Below are 14,019 nucleotides of genomic sequence, written 5' to 3'. Positions count from 1 at the left end.
AAGACGAGCCGGCACGACGCGACGGCATCGAGATACAACACGACGCCACGGCACGACGCGACTCGGCACGACGGCACGATGCGATGCAGGACGGCACGAGGCAACGCACTAAACACAGCATAAAAGTATTGAGAAAGGACGCGACGCCTCGACGCAACGGAGCCGTCGTAGTGTCGCGTCGTGGCATCGCGTCATGGAGTCGGGACGACGCGACGCACATTTGGCGGCTATAGAACACCCATGATAGACGAGTCCAAGACACACTCAGGCTGCATCCGAATCTGTTGTTTAGAGCTAGGTCTAGGTCTTCGCTCCATTTGAAATGCATGGATCGAGACGCGCAGACAATAGACCTAGCCGTAGCTCTGGAAGCCCGTTTCGGACACGACCTATGCTCGGCTACTGCATGCGCATGCGTGATTCATTTCGGCCGTTCGTGCGTCGTGTAGCCTTTCTTCGTACCTTGGTTTGGTGTTTAAACTAGTCTCCTCCAGCTCCTCGCTCTTGAGCACTATCCATTCCGCCGTGGGCGCCTTGATCAAAGGCTATGTGGCCATCGGTTGGCTTATAGGATGGAAGGGGGGGGGGTTAGATTGCTTTGGGGCCTGGGGGACAAGTGGCTCGTCAGGCGAGCGTTGACAGGTGACAGCAGGTGGTAACCATTAGTCTTGTTTGGGGTATAGGGAGTTGAAAATAGGTTATGTTTATTTTTGCAATTAGTTTATTGTTCTCAATATCACATTATATTTAATTCCTTCCTGCACTTGACACTGACCTGAATCAATTGTAAAGAATACCAAAGAAGGTCATTAACTCGTAATGCGAGCCACGCATGGGATATCCATCAACAGTGACTCGTATTGAGTGAATAATGGTGGGGTTGTTGCTCCACTAAAACCACACAGCCTTGGGGGTAATGCAACGGATCAGTCGAGCCGAGGGAGTTTTCAGGTTAGAATTGGCCACTTGAGAACACTTCACCTGATAGCCAACCGATGACAAACGTATCGGTCAGACCGTTCTCGGACACCTATCCGATAAGAATTTTGAAATGGCGCCTAAAAGTGAAAACAAACTTCATTAACGACCTTTCAAAATCACCCAACAATATCGTTTCTAGGTCTCCTTGTTCATGCGTGTTTGTTTTCATTGCCCGTTCTTACATGAAAACGAGATTATACAACGTTTCAAAGATTTACCTACCTGCAGTCGATGGGTTCCAGATTCCATTGCCGTTGACATGACGTAATTATTGTCAGCAAAGGTTAGATAAAATATTAGAATCTTTCGTAAAAGTACATTACTGCTCAGTTTATTTCCTATAATAAATTAAAGAATCCATCAAAGATTTTGATCTGTTTTTATTTTGGCTTTTTCGACAGACTACCATAATAGTTTAATTCTGTAAATGTTCATTTGCGTACACGAGACCACCAAATTGCAGTGTTCTTTTAATAGAAGAGATAAACATAATCACCGCGGTGGATGACAAATACAGTAAATTGCCTGATGAAGGCTAGCAGCACTAGCAGCCGAAACGTCGCTACCAGCAACACGACACCGCGAGTCATCGATTATCTTTTTACTGTAAGTGTTCTTTTATGTATTTTAGATTTTTGAAAGAGCATGGGTCAATTTTCAGGATATTTCTTTTTTAGGTCCGGTAATTTTTCAGTTTCTATACTTGCAAATATTTTCCAAAGGCCTTTTCGGAGTTGAGTGTTAAAGAAATGACTGAGCAAAAATAATTATATTACAAATTCTTCAATTTTTGTTTGTCAAGGGTTCTGGACGAGCGCCACGAGGGGTCAACTTTCAGGCTCTATTGCGCACGAAAAACAATGGTGGAAACGGATAGTAATGCAGTACGTGTGGCTAACGACGACCGCCTTGACCCAGGCTACAAAAGGCAAGACTTGCTGGCACATTAAAAACCATTAAGAAAACTGCTATGGATTTAGAGATTACAGAAATTGACACCGATAATATAGGTCTCCCGTATTTACAGTTCTTGTGGATGACTGGACACGAGAGAAAGAAGCGGGTTCTCTCCGCAAAATTCGTTCAGTAGGCCTATAGCCGCAAGAAATGTGCACGAACATGATGGGTCAGACAAAAGGAGTGTGCTTCAGTCAAAGAGTGACGTTTCTGACGGAGTGCTATTGTGAACAGATTGCATACAGTTTCAGGTAAGATGTGCGTGATTGGCTGGAGGTCATAAATCTATTATCATAACGTTTGTTTCATACCATTCCTTCAAGCCTGTATCATGCTTCAGTTCGTTCCAGCGGTATTTGATTGCTGACTATGCGCAATAACCTCAAAGAAGCCGCTTTTTGTGGGGTTGCTTTGTTCAGCCACGCCCACCTTCATGTTCTATCATGTACTCGCGTTCCCTTGTTGCTTATACAGGTGAACCGAAAATCATAGCGAGTTTTCAAACACTGGGCTACTGACTTCGCAACCTTCGACCAAGCCGCTTCAGGAAGGAGACTCAAAATGGATTCTGAAGTAAAAGTAAGTCACGAATTCCGTCTTTGGCTAATACGAAGACCACCTCCTGTTCAAAAATAAATTATTTTACTGGATTTTATTGTCCCGGGTAACTGATTAGGGTCATAAAAACATTAATTAAAAAAATCAAACTGAACTTAAATCGCTGTCTGTAAATGTTTTCTGAGATGCTTAATTTGTAAAGGCAGACTGTTGCATGTATGTACTTTATCTGCTTTTCTGTCTTCCTGTTTGCTTGTGTGTTGGTGCCCCTTTTAAAAAAAAAACTTTGAAGTTTCTAAACAAAATCATGCATGATTGGGAAGGAAATTTGATTCCTTAAAGATAGCCTTGCCCTCGAACCGCAAGTTAAAGAAGCGACCATTTCAGAACGTTTCCTGTGCAAGTATCCATTCATTCTAACCGATTGTTCCGATAGTCCGATTGCACCATCCAATAAATATCCTCAAATCCACCAAACTAGTGGGATTTTTTTCTCTATTTGTGGCAAACACAGGACGTGTTGACGCATCTTGACTTCTCTACAGAGGTAACCATCCTGTTCCAACGTTGGCACGTCACAACGATCCCCGGTTAGTTAAAAAAAAATCAAAAGGCTGACACGAGTAAAATTAGTTCGAGCTACAAGAAAAACAAAACCGTATAAAGAAAATATGGATACATTTTTTTTAAAAAAGGAAGACATATGCACCGTTCAATATAAAGTGATTGTTTGATTACGTTTCGTTTCAACTGGAATATGTTGCAAGCACCTGGAAAAAGGGTTGAAGATAATCCAAGATGCCGTTCTCTAAGTTTCTTTCTATGCACTGCCCCGCTCTGAAATGGAGATTAGAGCTATATTTTTCAACCTTTTTCGTCTGTCTGAAGCAGGTTTGGTCCTCAGCTGTGCTTGTCTCGTCATCGTGGCGTTTTTCTACAGGTTGCTCAAAGTTTTAATAGGGATTTATGCCGAGGAGGGCGCCGCCAGCGACGAGAATCCTCCCCAGGAGACGGCCGACGAGAAGAAGAGAATTTTAGGAGAAATTGGCAAGCGTAAGGTCCAAGTGGCACGGTAAAAGTTCTCTGTTCTCTTGATATTCCTGCAAATCAAGCGTGTTTGCAAATGCCATACAGAGTATGAAATAGGAAAAAGATACAAACGGCTCCGAAGAAATTAAGAGATAAAAGATGAAGCTTTCAAAATTATTTTGTGTTGTTTCAATAAAATTAATTATCAAGACTGGCAACAGAAAGGAACGAAAAGGTCATTCCCGCCCCCTCCCACACACAAATTCATGATTCCATCGGCTAAATAATTAATACTGTACACCCTGTATGTCACTACGGGCAGACGGTACCAGGATTTTTCTCGTTTAATTTTATTCTTTATTTGTCTGTTTGTTTTTAATTCTGGCCGGCAGATTTTTGAGTAAGCATAACGTCATCCAGATACTTCTGAGCCTAGCCAAGAGAGTACTCGGATATGCTCTCATTCTCGTCGTCGTGACGTATAATGGTTGGCTGATTTTGAGCATTTTGACTGGTCTCGTGTTAGGCCACGTAGCGGAGCTGGCGTGGAAACGAGGCCAAAACGTGACGACCGATGACGATGTTGACGACGAAGGATAAAGCGCGCCATCATGCGGCAACATAAATCCTGCTGCACCTTCAAGAGAACAACAAAAATGCCACGACAGGACTTCACAAGCAACTTCTACATGAACTGTTCTCTGAATGTAAAAGATCTACTTCACGACCTGAAGGTCACTAACGCGTATCATACCAGTGCACATTGTTTCAAAAAAATCAAGTGCTTTTTATTCACTGGACTAACAAGGAACCTATGGGTGCGCCCCACCAATGTCAAAACGAGAATTCACGCGGGTAATCAGCATGAAAGTAGACATGCAACTCCTTTTGAAAACAGGAAATTGCTTGACAGAAAAAAGGGGGGGGGATTGTGTAAATAGAGCCCAGGATTAACTCCTTGGTTGAGGCGCTTCCGTATAAGGGCTCACTTGAAAAAAAGAAATACGGTTGAGAAATGGGTGCTAAAAGCCTGAGCATGGCCTGAGACAGTGGAAGGATGTCATATGTAAAATGGCTTCATGTTAGCTCGGGAACTATCACTTGTTTGGAGGTTTCTTTGGTTATTAATGATTATCTAAGAATGTAATTTGCTAACCCATCAAAAATTGAAAAGAAATGGGAAGATGAAGGACCAGACAATAATTGAACTTTTGTTGGAGAAACCCCTGTGGTGTCGGCTTACATGTACAATGTACTTACGTTATCTGGCCCTGGTCTTTGTTTATTTTACAATTTTTTCAATCGGGCCGGGTTGGTAGACCCCTATTACATAATGACGTCATACTTTATTTTGTGTGCTTTCCTATGGGGGGCCCAATGCTATAGGAACGCGCATAATTATGTTGACCAAATTCTTGACGTCACTATGTTACAGGTCTTTGTCGCACTATGCCAATCCAAAGCATGGTTTCAGCCCGGCTCCAGCCATGATACATAACGAGCAAATAATGATGTAATACCCCCTTTCAATATCTTGATGATTTGGGACTTTCACAGGTTATTTTATAGAAAATGCACCAATTTTTGTGTCATGCATGCCTTGTGCATAAAGGGCTAGTGGAAAGTTCTGTTCCCCTACGCCGAGAAAGGGGGAACCCTTGGGCAGGCAGAGGGCCTGGGTTGGTGGGGGGTGTGAAGTCTATATCCTCCGTCCACTTTATACCAAGAGAAAGGGCTATTGAGTAATCCCCACTTTTTCGTGATGGGAGACAAGGTGGGAGTCTGAGGTACCTTTGAGCCCCCAACCCCCATCGATCATTCCGCCCTCATTCGCCAACATAGATTTATTCGGGGGGGGGGTTAGGGATTCCTCGTGAGAGACGGTTCAAGTTTCTCGCCCGATGGGGTCGGAATAATTAGAGACGATGAAACGAACGACAGGAATTACTGAACACCACCAAGTGAAACCGCACGAAATAGGTTTTAAAAGGCTTCAACTTGTTCTTCTATTGTCACAAGTTTTTCGAATACTTATTGCTTGAAACTAAACAGGCCGAAAAGCAATAAAAACACACCAATATTCACATTAGTTAATGGCACTTATGTAATAAACATCATCCATAATAAAATGCTCTTTTTGTTTTCACTGGCATTATAAGTTTACCGTGAATATCTTCCACCCTTCATTTGATGTTGACATCGTGGTCGAAAGAGTCACTGTTGTCAATAATGCTTCAGCTACTGAATGCCACAAAAATAAAGTCTGATTCCGACACGGTACTGCATTAAAGATGGCAAACCGCGCAGAACTGCAGATGTTGGATATGACTTAGGAAGACCATGGCAAACCGCGCAGAACTGCAGATGTTGGATATGACTTAGGAAGACCATGGCAAACCGCGCAGAACTGCAGATGTTGGATATGACTTAGGAAGACCATGGCAAACCGCGCAGAACTGCAGATGTTGGATATGACTTAGGAAGACCATGGCAAACCGCGCAGAACTGCAGATGTTGGATATGACTTAGGAAGACCATCCTTGATTGTTGGGACCCAGAATTCAGTTTTGTTTGACATGTCTGTCTGGGTAGTCACTCTGGTAGAATGGTCGCCGTTAAAAGTCTCGTTAAATCGGTTTAAAACTGCGTAGCATTACTTGTGCATTTTCAAAGTGTACATGATTCTCTCTATCTGTAGTGTAAATCATTTACATAAAGTTGAACCTAGTTAAGATACGATTTTGATACAAAAAGTATAACGAGTTCCTCTGAATTACTTATTTACACGTACGGCACAAAACTATAATGACCATGCAATGTTATTAAATGCCATCCTCTTAACAGAATCGCGGAAATAGTTAACCTTTGCAGTGCTGAATCAGAAATAAATACCCTCGGAAAAGTGTCTCGAAATTCTGCAAATAGAATGATCTATTCAACCTTCTCATTACACTTGCGAATAAAATGCCAGTTCATTTTAAAAAGAAGTCTCCATAAAGCAAATACATCGCTCTGATATCTTCAAGTTCTGTTCGCATTGTATCTCCGTCTCTAAACATCCACGTAAATGTATTCTTAATTGACTTTTGGAGACCAAAGCTGGATGTATTTTGGTTTTTAATTTTCTAACTGCCTTCAACTTTCATTTTCAATATGACCACTTGAGCGATATTGCCAGCTTTTCCAATCAAGTGAATTTGCAGGTTGGTAAGTATACGTTGTCGTTTTGAGTGCAATTTCGACATACACTCTGCGGTCTCTCGCATCATGGTCACAGAAAAATGGCCGATGAGAATCGGAGCGAGGCAGAGCGACTGTATACGGATGCATTTCAAACAAAATGAGTTTGTCGAACACTCGAGAGATCGTTTCTGTTTAATATCTCTTCAATGATACCACCAAGGGTACAGAATGGCCTCAGATTGAAAAAGAAAGCCGGTGTATTTTGTAAGTAAAGATACATGTATCCATATTAGTGGCGACGTGAATATTGGTGACACCCGACGGTGTCCTTCCAAAGAGAGAAAACCTCTGTTTCTGTTTTACAACTACACAAATTTTGACAAGAACATACACGCACAATTTCGTCTAAAAGTGTTTGTGTGTTTTTTTCTTTTTAAATAAGTGGTAGATTTCACACACTTTTAACAAGCGAGCTGCAGGTGCTGTTGACTACTGTGACCATAGAATGATCAAAACAAGTATAGATACATGTACATGTAACTCATAATAGCGTACCTAAATATAAATGTTACTGCAGGTGGAAAATCCCTCATATGGATGGCATTTCAAAATATCAGTAACACTTTATAAAGTAGGCAAGTAGAGAATTTTCATGGCACCAGTAACAAAAGATCTTAATCATCACAACGTCAAAACTGAAAGTTAACACGGCCGGTACCGAGTACACCCAGTGTGAAACACGGCTGTAGGCCTATGCAAGATGGACCGAAAGGGAAAATATCAGCAATTTCCACTGAACTGACTGTGAATATTTACATGTAATTCTATATTTGTATATTCAGAATTTCTGCATTCAAAGTCACGGTGGTCATCTTTACGCGGTGAGCATTCAGATGGAATGAAACCCAAAACTTACGTAGAAATGCACGACGTACACTTTATACAAAATAAATAGTCACGTTTTTCTCTTTAAAAATTTGAAGAGCTAGTTAAAAAGGAATGCCCTCTCGCATCAAAATGCACGCGATATTTTGAACGCTCTATTCTGATTAAATCATCTTTGGAAACTTTAAAACCTGTTGTGCGTTTTTTTGAGATACAATCATCTCCGGGTTTTTTTTGGCGAAATCCGCTTGCGTAAGCAACCAGTTATTGTGCCGCTTCATTGCAGTGTAGAGGTCTGTAATTAAGTCACTTGTGCTACCAACTAAGGACGTTCCGATTAGGCCTACACCCTGCCGAAATATACTCATGCATTACATGCTTCCTACTGCTTCACGTCGAGCCTTGCAGGCAAGCAGCACGCATGAGAACAAATTTGACCACTGACTTTAGACCCTGCTGGTTATTGTCGCTTACTGTCCATCTAACTTCGCATTGATGACTTCAAATAAGTTGACATCGAGTTTTAGCAAGCAGCGAAAGGGCACTTCCCCCCCTAATTTGTGAGAGATGCCACCTTTGCATTTGTGCATGTAAATACGCGTGCACCCTGAATTTAAATGTGATTCTTGAAAGAAATCCCGAATTCATACTGAACGTTACCACGAAAATTCCTTAAAAGTTTGCTCCTCCCTCCAGTAGCTTGCGTGCAGGTTTCTTATTGTTGCATAACATTCCCTAGACTGGTTACAAAAATTGATTTTTCTGTCTTTGGTTAAATGATTGGAATAATTACTACGTTACTCTTTAGCTGTCTCCGTGACATCAACCTTGATTTTTCTCTTCCAGGCAGATGCAAAGTAGCCCAGCCCTACGCCAATCAGAACACTGAAAATCAGCCAGCCGTTATACGTCATGACGATTAACATTAGCATGTAGCCAATCAACGCCTGGAGAATGTGAAGGAGCGACTGGATAGCGTGGGGCCAACTTAGAATTTGAATTCTGCGTACACAAAAATACAAAGGTTTTTAGGTCGACTATAATTGTTACCATTCCAAAACTATTTTTGTTCAGTGAACAGTTAATCATGCACAAAAATCCGTCTGTAGCAATTGGTATAAAATTTTGCCCGTTGCCTTAAATATAACTCCCATTTTTGAGTAACTGAAAGGACTAATCGCTTGTCTTAAGTTGAATGTTGCGTCTGTGATAAGCACAAAATAGAAACATAGCGATGTTTCATATCAAATCCGGACTGGGGTCAAATGTTATGCATCGGCCTATATACATTCATACTTGATTGGGTTGTTTATAAACCAGTGAATTCCACAAGGATAACAGAGGTATGAAAATCAATGTGAAACGCCGACACTTTGTAGCGTGACACATGACGAGAATCGCTCGTCAGTGGGAAACAATTCCCTTAGGTCATACTGACGAGATATATTGACACGACTTTCGCAGGTTCACAATGAAAAAACATTAGGTGTATGGTTTCTTGTCATTAAGGGCCTTTGCTGGGAATGTAGACGACAGAAAGATTTCTTGACGATTCTCAATAAGCACGCGCAGCTTTTTCTGTGAGTGTATACGAAAAAGTAATTTTGACGATTCTCAGAAAAAAAAGTAACTCACTCTCCTTCGGCTTGCTTCTCAAGAATTCGAGTCTTCTCTGTGGCCGTCTCGATGAGCCGGTGCCGGACGTTGTTGGCGGCCTGCCGGAGGTGCAAATCCCGGAAAGTCTTGAGGACTTCGAAGAAGAACGCGAGCAAGAGGACGACAGCGCAGCTGCCGAGGAGGCCTGGCGAGGAGTAAGGCGAAAGACGTCAGTGGAATAACCTCAGCGGTCCGTCTCAAAAAAGTCTCGGTTATGGTAACAGGATACAGGGCCTTCATCAAAAAGGAGAACTTACCATTCTAATCGAGTACAAAGATGGTGTGTATGAATACATACGCTTTGTGGTATTTGAAATTTTAAGTCCAATTGAGCAAATTCTCCTAACACTGGTTTTGCAAGAACTAGTCTGTTGCTCTATACAACACTGGGACACCGAGTGCAGAAATTTCAGAAAAACAATACCGGACTAATTTTAATCCTACTACTTTTAGTAGTTAAAATTCCTCAAATATTTCCGCGAGGCAAAGTCAAAGTCTTCAGTATTTCGCCACCCGAGTTCCGAGTCTCAATTCAACTTCAACATTTTGAACATGAGAGTGATGCGAAGTGATTTCACTTTATATTCTACATGAAAGACTAGGCGATGTTTTCTGAAACGATTAACCCATTCAGTAGTCTAGGGGCACGACTCTAGAGAGATTTTATAGAAATAAAGATCGCACTGGAGGGTGACGGAGAGCTTGTTTCATGCACCAGTCTATAAAAAACAGTGTTTCTTTACGTGTTAGATTCCTCCATGATGGTACTGAGAGTTCCAATTTACTGGACTTTGACAGCCAGGCCAATGTGAACTTACCCGGCACCGTGGTGACGTGCCAACCGTCGAAGAGAATTGTCACGTTTGTACTGAAGTGGAAATATTCCAACATGTCCTGGTGAAGAAGATTGTGAAAATTCAAAATTTCATTAGTTTTATGCGGAAGATCACATTCATGCGTGTGCTTCCTCTTGTAAACAGTGGAAAGTTAGTCTTTTGTTTACAGTGATCCAACCTCATCCAGATGAAATAACATCACCGTACTTACATCCATGTCTAACTGCATCTGCCAGCTTGAACAGCGCCCGGTTAAATTCGGCTGGTTGTGTCAAAATCAGTTTTGGGTAGGCCTATTATTTCGAAATGCCCTGTAGCCCACCTAAACAAGAACAAACGCTTCCTTAAGTCAGAACTAAGCTCCCTCGAGTGATGACTACTCCAAGTGGAAAAAAATTCCATACACGGACGCCACTGACTTTCCCCTGTAGTAACATATTAGCCATCTGAAAGCATTCAATGTCCTAAAGTTAAATTTAACTATGAAATTGAAAATGTGGAGATGTAGAATTTGTCAGACCAGTCTCATAGGGTTTGTGCACAGAGTGTTTGAGTGGCGTTCTTGTATAGAACTCTTCCGTCCAAGTTCAATATACCGACACGGCATATCATGGTTTTATTATGATTTAGACAAAATGTATTCGAATGGCATTCCATGAAGTAGTTTCTCACACGTTTTTAAAAATTTTCCCCATCCTAAAATTCGTTTCCAGACCATCTGCATTGACAAACCATAATTGGAAAAAACGCGATCAGTATGCTGCAGTTTCACCTCGCTGATTTCAATTAAATAAACTCGGTAACTGGAATTGTTTGTATCTTTCTGTTTCGTCAAAAATTAACATAATTACGGTCTCACCTGATCAGTTAGTAAGCCGAGCCCTCTCGTGTGTCTTTAGTTACCGAGCATGACCACTAGTTCGTTAGTTTCCCAAATACTGCACGGTTCTCATGCCGTCCCTCGGAAAACAGACTGACGCCGATAAGTTAGGTCGACCAAGAGTCCGCCGCATTTCGATGTTGTCTCTGCTGTTGGGCTCACCAGAATATGACTTTGCATTCGACGAGTCCTCACTGGCACAACTCCAGCAATGGTTGAACATTTACCCACTACCAGCAATTTGTCCTTGTGGGAATAGCGAAAAGTTCACCTGGGAGCGTGTTGAGAACTCGACCATATGGAATTACCATGCCCTGCTTCCAGATCGCTTATCATAAATTAAATAAGCATGTATTCACAAAGATGTATATCAATATATGCTGTTCATGGCTGAGACCTCGCTTACTAAATGCCACCCGACGAACAGATGGAGTCAGAAGGACGGAATTTGAGCGTAAAACGAACAAATGGCGAATCCCTGCCAAACGGGCCCTTTCCGAAGAGTAGTACGCACACGGGTTTTGATGGGGTTGGCGCTGAATAAACGCAGGAACAATGGATCCACTCATCCGTTGGTGGGAACACAAAACTTTTTACCTGTGTTGACTCAGATTTTCGTGTCGCTTTGTCATTCAAAGAAGGAAAAAATACATCCCAGTCACAATAGGGTCGGGGAATTTGTTATTATTGAAGGACCCGAAACATCTGCATACTGTTCACCCTCTCAGACAAATATGTGCTTAGATGTTGAAGTTGTAAATCTTGAATGAAGAATTTCTAAATCAAGAAGTGATAGATCTTTTTCACTGGTGGTAACAGTACAGTATTATATTTCTAGAACAAGCTGCGTGCTGTAATTCAAAACTAATTTCACTAAAAATTTTAAACATGAGGTTAAGAAGAATTTTTAGGCACTTGCTTTTAAAACAGGCAATTCACAGTCGTGCGCCTCCAAGAGTTTCCAACGCGTTGACCAATCACAATGTGCGAAACCTGTGGACACTTTCCAAACGCGCATTGGGTCGACAGATTAAGCGCATTGTGATTGGTCAACGCCTTGCAAACTCTTAGAGGAGCACTCTTGTATATCGCCCAAATGAAGTCAATATACTTTTCATAATACATGTAATTTCTGCATTTTTGGCCTTCTTTAGGACTTTTATGGGCTTGTATTTTAATTTTACCCATCCTTTACAGCATTACTTGGATTGGATTGTCTAATTCAATTTAATCCAGTTCAATTTTAAAACCATTTTAATTTCTACGTTGACTAAAACTTTTTTACAATGACGGAAAAAAAAAGCTTTTTTCCCGCCGAACCTGCTGAAAAGAAAAGAAAAAAAACAAAAAAAAACCAAAAAAAAAACAAAAAAACTGAAGGGAAAAAAATTGGCCAGTATGACCTTTGAAAACAAAAGCCCCGAAAACTTACGATTTCGCAAACGACCAACAGCGACGGTCGGCGTTCGCGTGAACATTCGGTATACTGCACCTTTCCGTGGCCCACTGAGGTTCGTGCATAGCCCTACACCAGCAACATGGATTTTTTTTAAAGGATATTTTTTCGACCGACCTACCTTATCTCAAGTGGTATAAGAAATGAGAACCATAGAATTTAATAAGGGCGCCCTTATATAATGGAGATCAACGGTTCTGCCCAAAGCAGCCTCCTTTGACAACAGCGCCCTCTCTTGGTCCAGTTCGAGGCCCATAGTAAGATATAAAATCGACCGCTGTGATGAAACAACCCTTTAACGATTCTACAAGGCACGACGCCTGATCGGTGTAACAGAGTTCTCTGTCAGAATCATTTTGCTTTAACACATATCACTGTGACAGGCTGAAACAATAATTACTGTCGAGAGTTCTCATTCTCTAATGTTATCCAATATTCATAAAATCCTGGGACAGTTTTTCTCACGGTCCTACTTGTCGAAACGCGTCAAGTGGCCGTGTACATGTATTAACATTAAATTTGATAATGCCCGCAGCCGCGATGTAAAAATGCCCAGTGCGTATTGAGCACGCGCTGGCACCTGGATACGAGACAGTTTAACCGATTCCTATTGCTCAAGAGTCCATATAAGGAGATTATTCTAGACTACTTGCTAAAGGAATATACCATCAAATGGATGGGCGTGTTGGGCGAAATGAAAGTAAACTTCGTGAACAAAATCCTTGGAAATTTATCGTACATTGATTTCGTTTCACTCTCTGACTAAAATGGTATTCATGAATGGGACTTAATATGGTCGGTGTTAAACTAACGATTAAGATCGGCTCAGGAGAATAAACGCTGACAATGCCTTCACCTGCGGCTCGGGCATTTGTTGCGTCCATTTTCCCTATCTGCTCCCTTATGATAACATTATTGTTAACATTATACAAGGTATACTCCGTCGCTTATGCTCGTCACTAGACAAGCAAAACTTGAACCAGCTCATAGTTTGATGAACGAAAAAATACAGCTTCATTTTGTTTGACACGATGGCCAAATAGCCCAAGTCTCCCTCCGGAAAACGAGCGTCCTCCCCGTAATATCCGCTGCATATTTGGCCTGATTGTAAGCCAATGCACTGGACAGTGCTTGAACCTACATTACCGGTCAAAACGACCGAAGTGACGGTCCTCCGTAAACGAATCGACAATTACTTGTAGCAGTTTGTAAACTTTAAAACACTGTAATAGTGGAATTTTGAAAATCAGGCTTTCAACCTCCTGGGTCGCCAAACTGCGATAAACCTTGAATCTTTTGACAAATTAAATTCGCACATGTATAAAAAGTTGAAAAAGACACGCCAACGTCGTGAACAGGATTCGAACCTGCGCGGGGAGACCCCATTGGATTTCAAGTCCAACGCCTTAACCACTCGGCCATCACGACTTCTGTTTAGCTCAAATTATAGTCTCCTCTCGTCACTGCAATTTCAAAACTGAATGGAAGAAAGCGAGACCTATATATCTACGTACGTTTGGAACCAGCCCCGCAGCCCGACCCAAAGTCTAAGATCACTCTCTAAGTATAGTTTTGAGACAAATGCCATTAACTGTGGA

General features: G+C 41.7%; 2 protein-coding genes and 1 non-coding gene across 6 annotated transcripts; 1 reads left to right on the top strand and 2 right to left on the bottom strand.

The window, feature by feature from the left end:
- Window positions 1-646: 646 nt before the first annotated feature.
- LOC110976399 (uncharacterized) lies at window positions 647-4,814 on the top strand. 3 transcript variants are annotated; one of them, XM_087143442.1, is made up of 7 exons: window positions 647-1,264; window positions 1,459-1,587; window positions 1,784-2,189; window positions 2,413-2,517; window positions 3,011-3,086; window positions 3,388-3,568; window positions 3,918-4,814. In XM_087143442.1, the coding sequence occupies exons 4-7, from the start codon at window positions 2,500-2,502 to the stop codon at window positions 4,123-4,125; spliced, it is 483 nt and encodes a 160-aa protein (XP_086999568.1). In that variant the 5' UTR covers window positions 647-1,264; window positions 1,459-1,587; window positions 1,784-2,189; window positions 2,413-2,499; the 3' UTR covers window positions 4,126-4,814. The 3 variants fall into 3 exon arrangements, with proteins under 3 accessions (XP_086999568.1, XP_022085316.2, XP_086999569.1); XM_022229624.2 differs by having other exon boundaries at window positions 647-1,587; XM_087143443.1 differs by lacking the exons at window positions 647-1,264; window positions 1,459-1,587; window positions 1,784-2,189 and having other exon boundaries at window positions 2,253-2,517.
- Window positions 4,815-5,502: 688 nt separating this feature from the next.
- LOC110976400 (high affinity copper uptake protein 1-like) lies at window positions 5,503-11,495 on the bottom strand. Of its 2 annotated transcripts, XM_022229625.2 has the most exons (5): window positions 10,945-11,494; window positions 10,297-10,407; window positions 10,068-10,143; window positions 9,229-9,394; window positions 5,503-8,595 (listed from the first exon to the last, which is right to left on the bottom strand). In XM_022229625.2, exons 2-5 carry the CDS (start codon window positions 10,312-10,314, stop codon window positions 8,391-8,393), a joined length of 465 nt encoding a protein of 154 aa, XP_022085317.1. In that variant the 5' UTR covers window positions 10,315-10,407; window positions 10,945-11,494; the 3' UTR covers window positions 5,503-8,390. The 2 variants fall into 2 exon arrangements, with proteins under 2 accessions (XP_022085317.1, XP_022085319.1); XM_022229627.2 differs by lacking the exon at window positions 10,297-10,407 and having other exon boundaries at window positions 10,945-11,495.
- Window positions 11,496-13,767: 2,272 nt separating this feature from the next.
- Window positions 13,768-13,849, bottom strand: Trnas-uga (transfer RNA serine (anticodon UGA)). The gene has a single exon. It is a non-coding gene; the product is annotated as a tRNA-Ser (tRNA).
- Between the last annotated feature and the right edge of the window lie 170 nt (window positions 13,850-14,019).

The sequence above is a fragment of the Acanthaster planci genome, linkage group LG11, assembly GCF_054643075.1.
Source record: "Acanthaster planci isolate LZ-2023a linkage group LG11, COTS_SCS, whole genome shotgun sequence".
NCBI lineage: Eukaryota > Metazoa > Echinodermata > Asteroidea > Valvatida > Acanthasteridae > Acanthaster > Acanthaster planci.
Note: the sequence above shows the minus strand (reverse complement) of the source record. Positions and strands in the feature narration are given on the sequence as shown.

Bases quoted from the DNA above. Each gene is read 5' to 3' on its own strand.
- LOC110976399 (XM_087143442.1), top strand. The intron at 3,087-3,387 runs GTTAGTTAAAAA...TGTCTGAAGCAG, and splicing joins GCACGTCACAACGATCCCCG to GTTTGGTCCTCAGCTGTGCT. The intron at 3,569-3,917 runs GTAAAAGTTCTC...TCTGGCCGGCAG, and splicing joins CGTAAGGTCCAAGTGGCACG to ATTTTTGAGTAAGCATAACG.
- LOC110976400 (XM_022229625.2), bottom strand. The intron at 9,395-10,067 runs GTAAGTTCACAT...ACTCCTCGCCAG, and splicing joins GCACGTCACCACGGTGCCGG to GCCTCCTCGGCAGCTGCGCT. The intron at 8,596-9,228 runs GTGAGTTACTTT...TTGTGTACGCAG, and splicing joins GAGAAGCAAGCCGAAGGAGA to AATTCAAATTCTAAGTTGGC.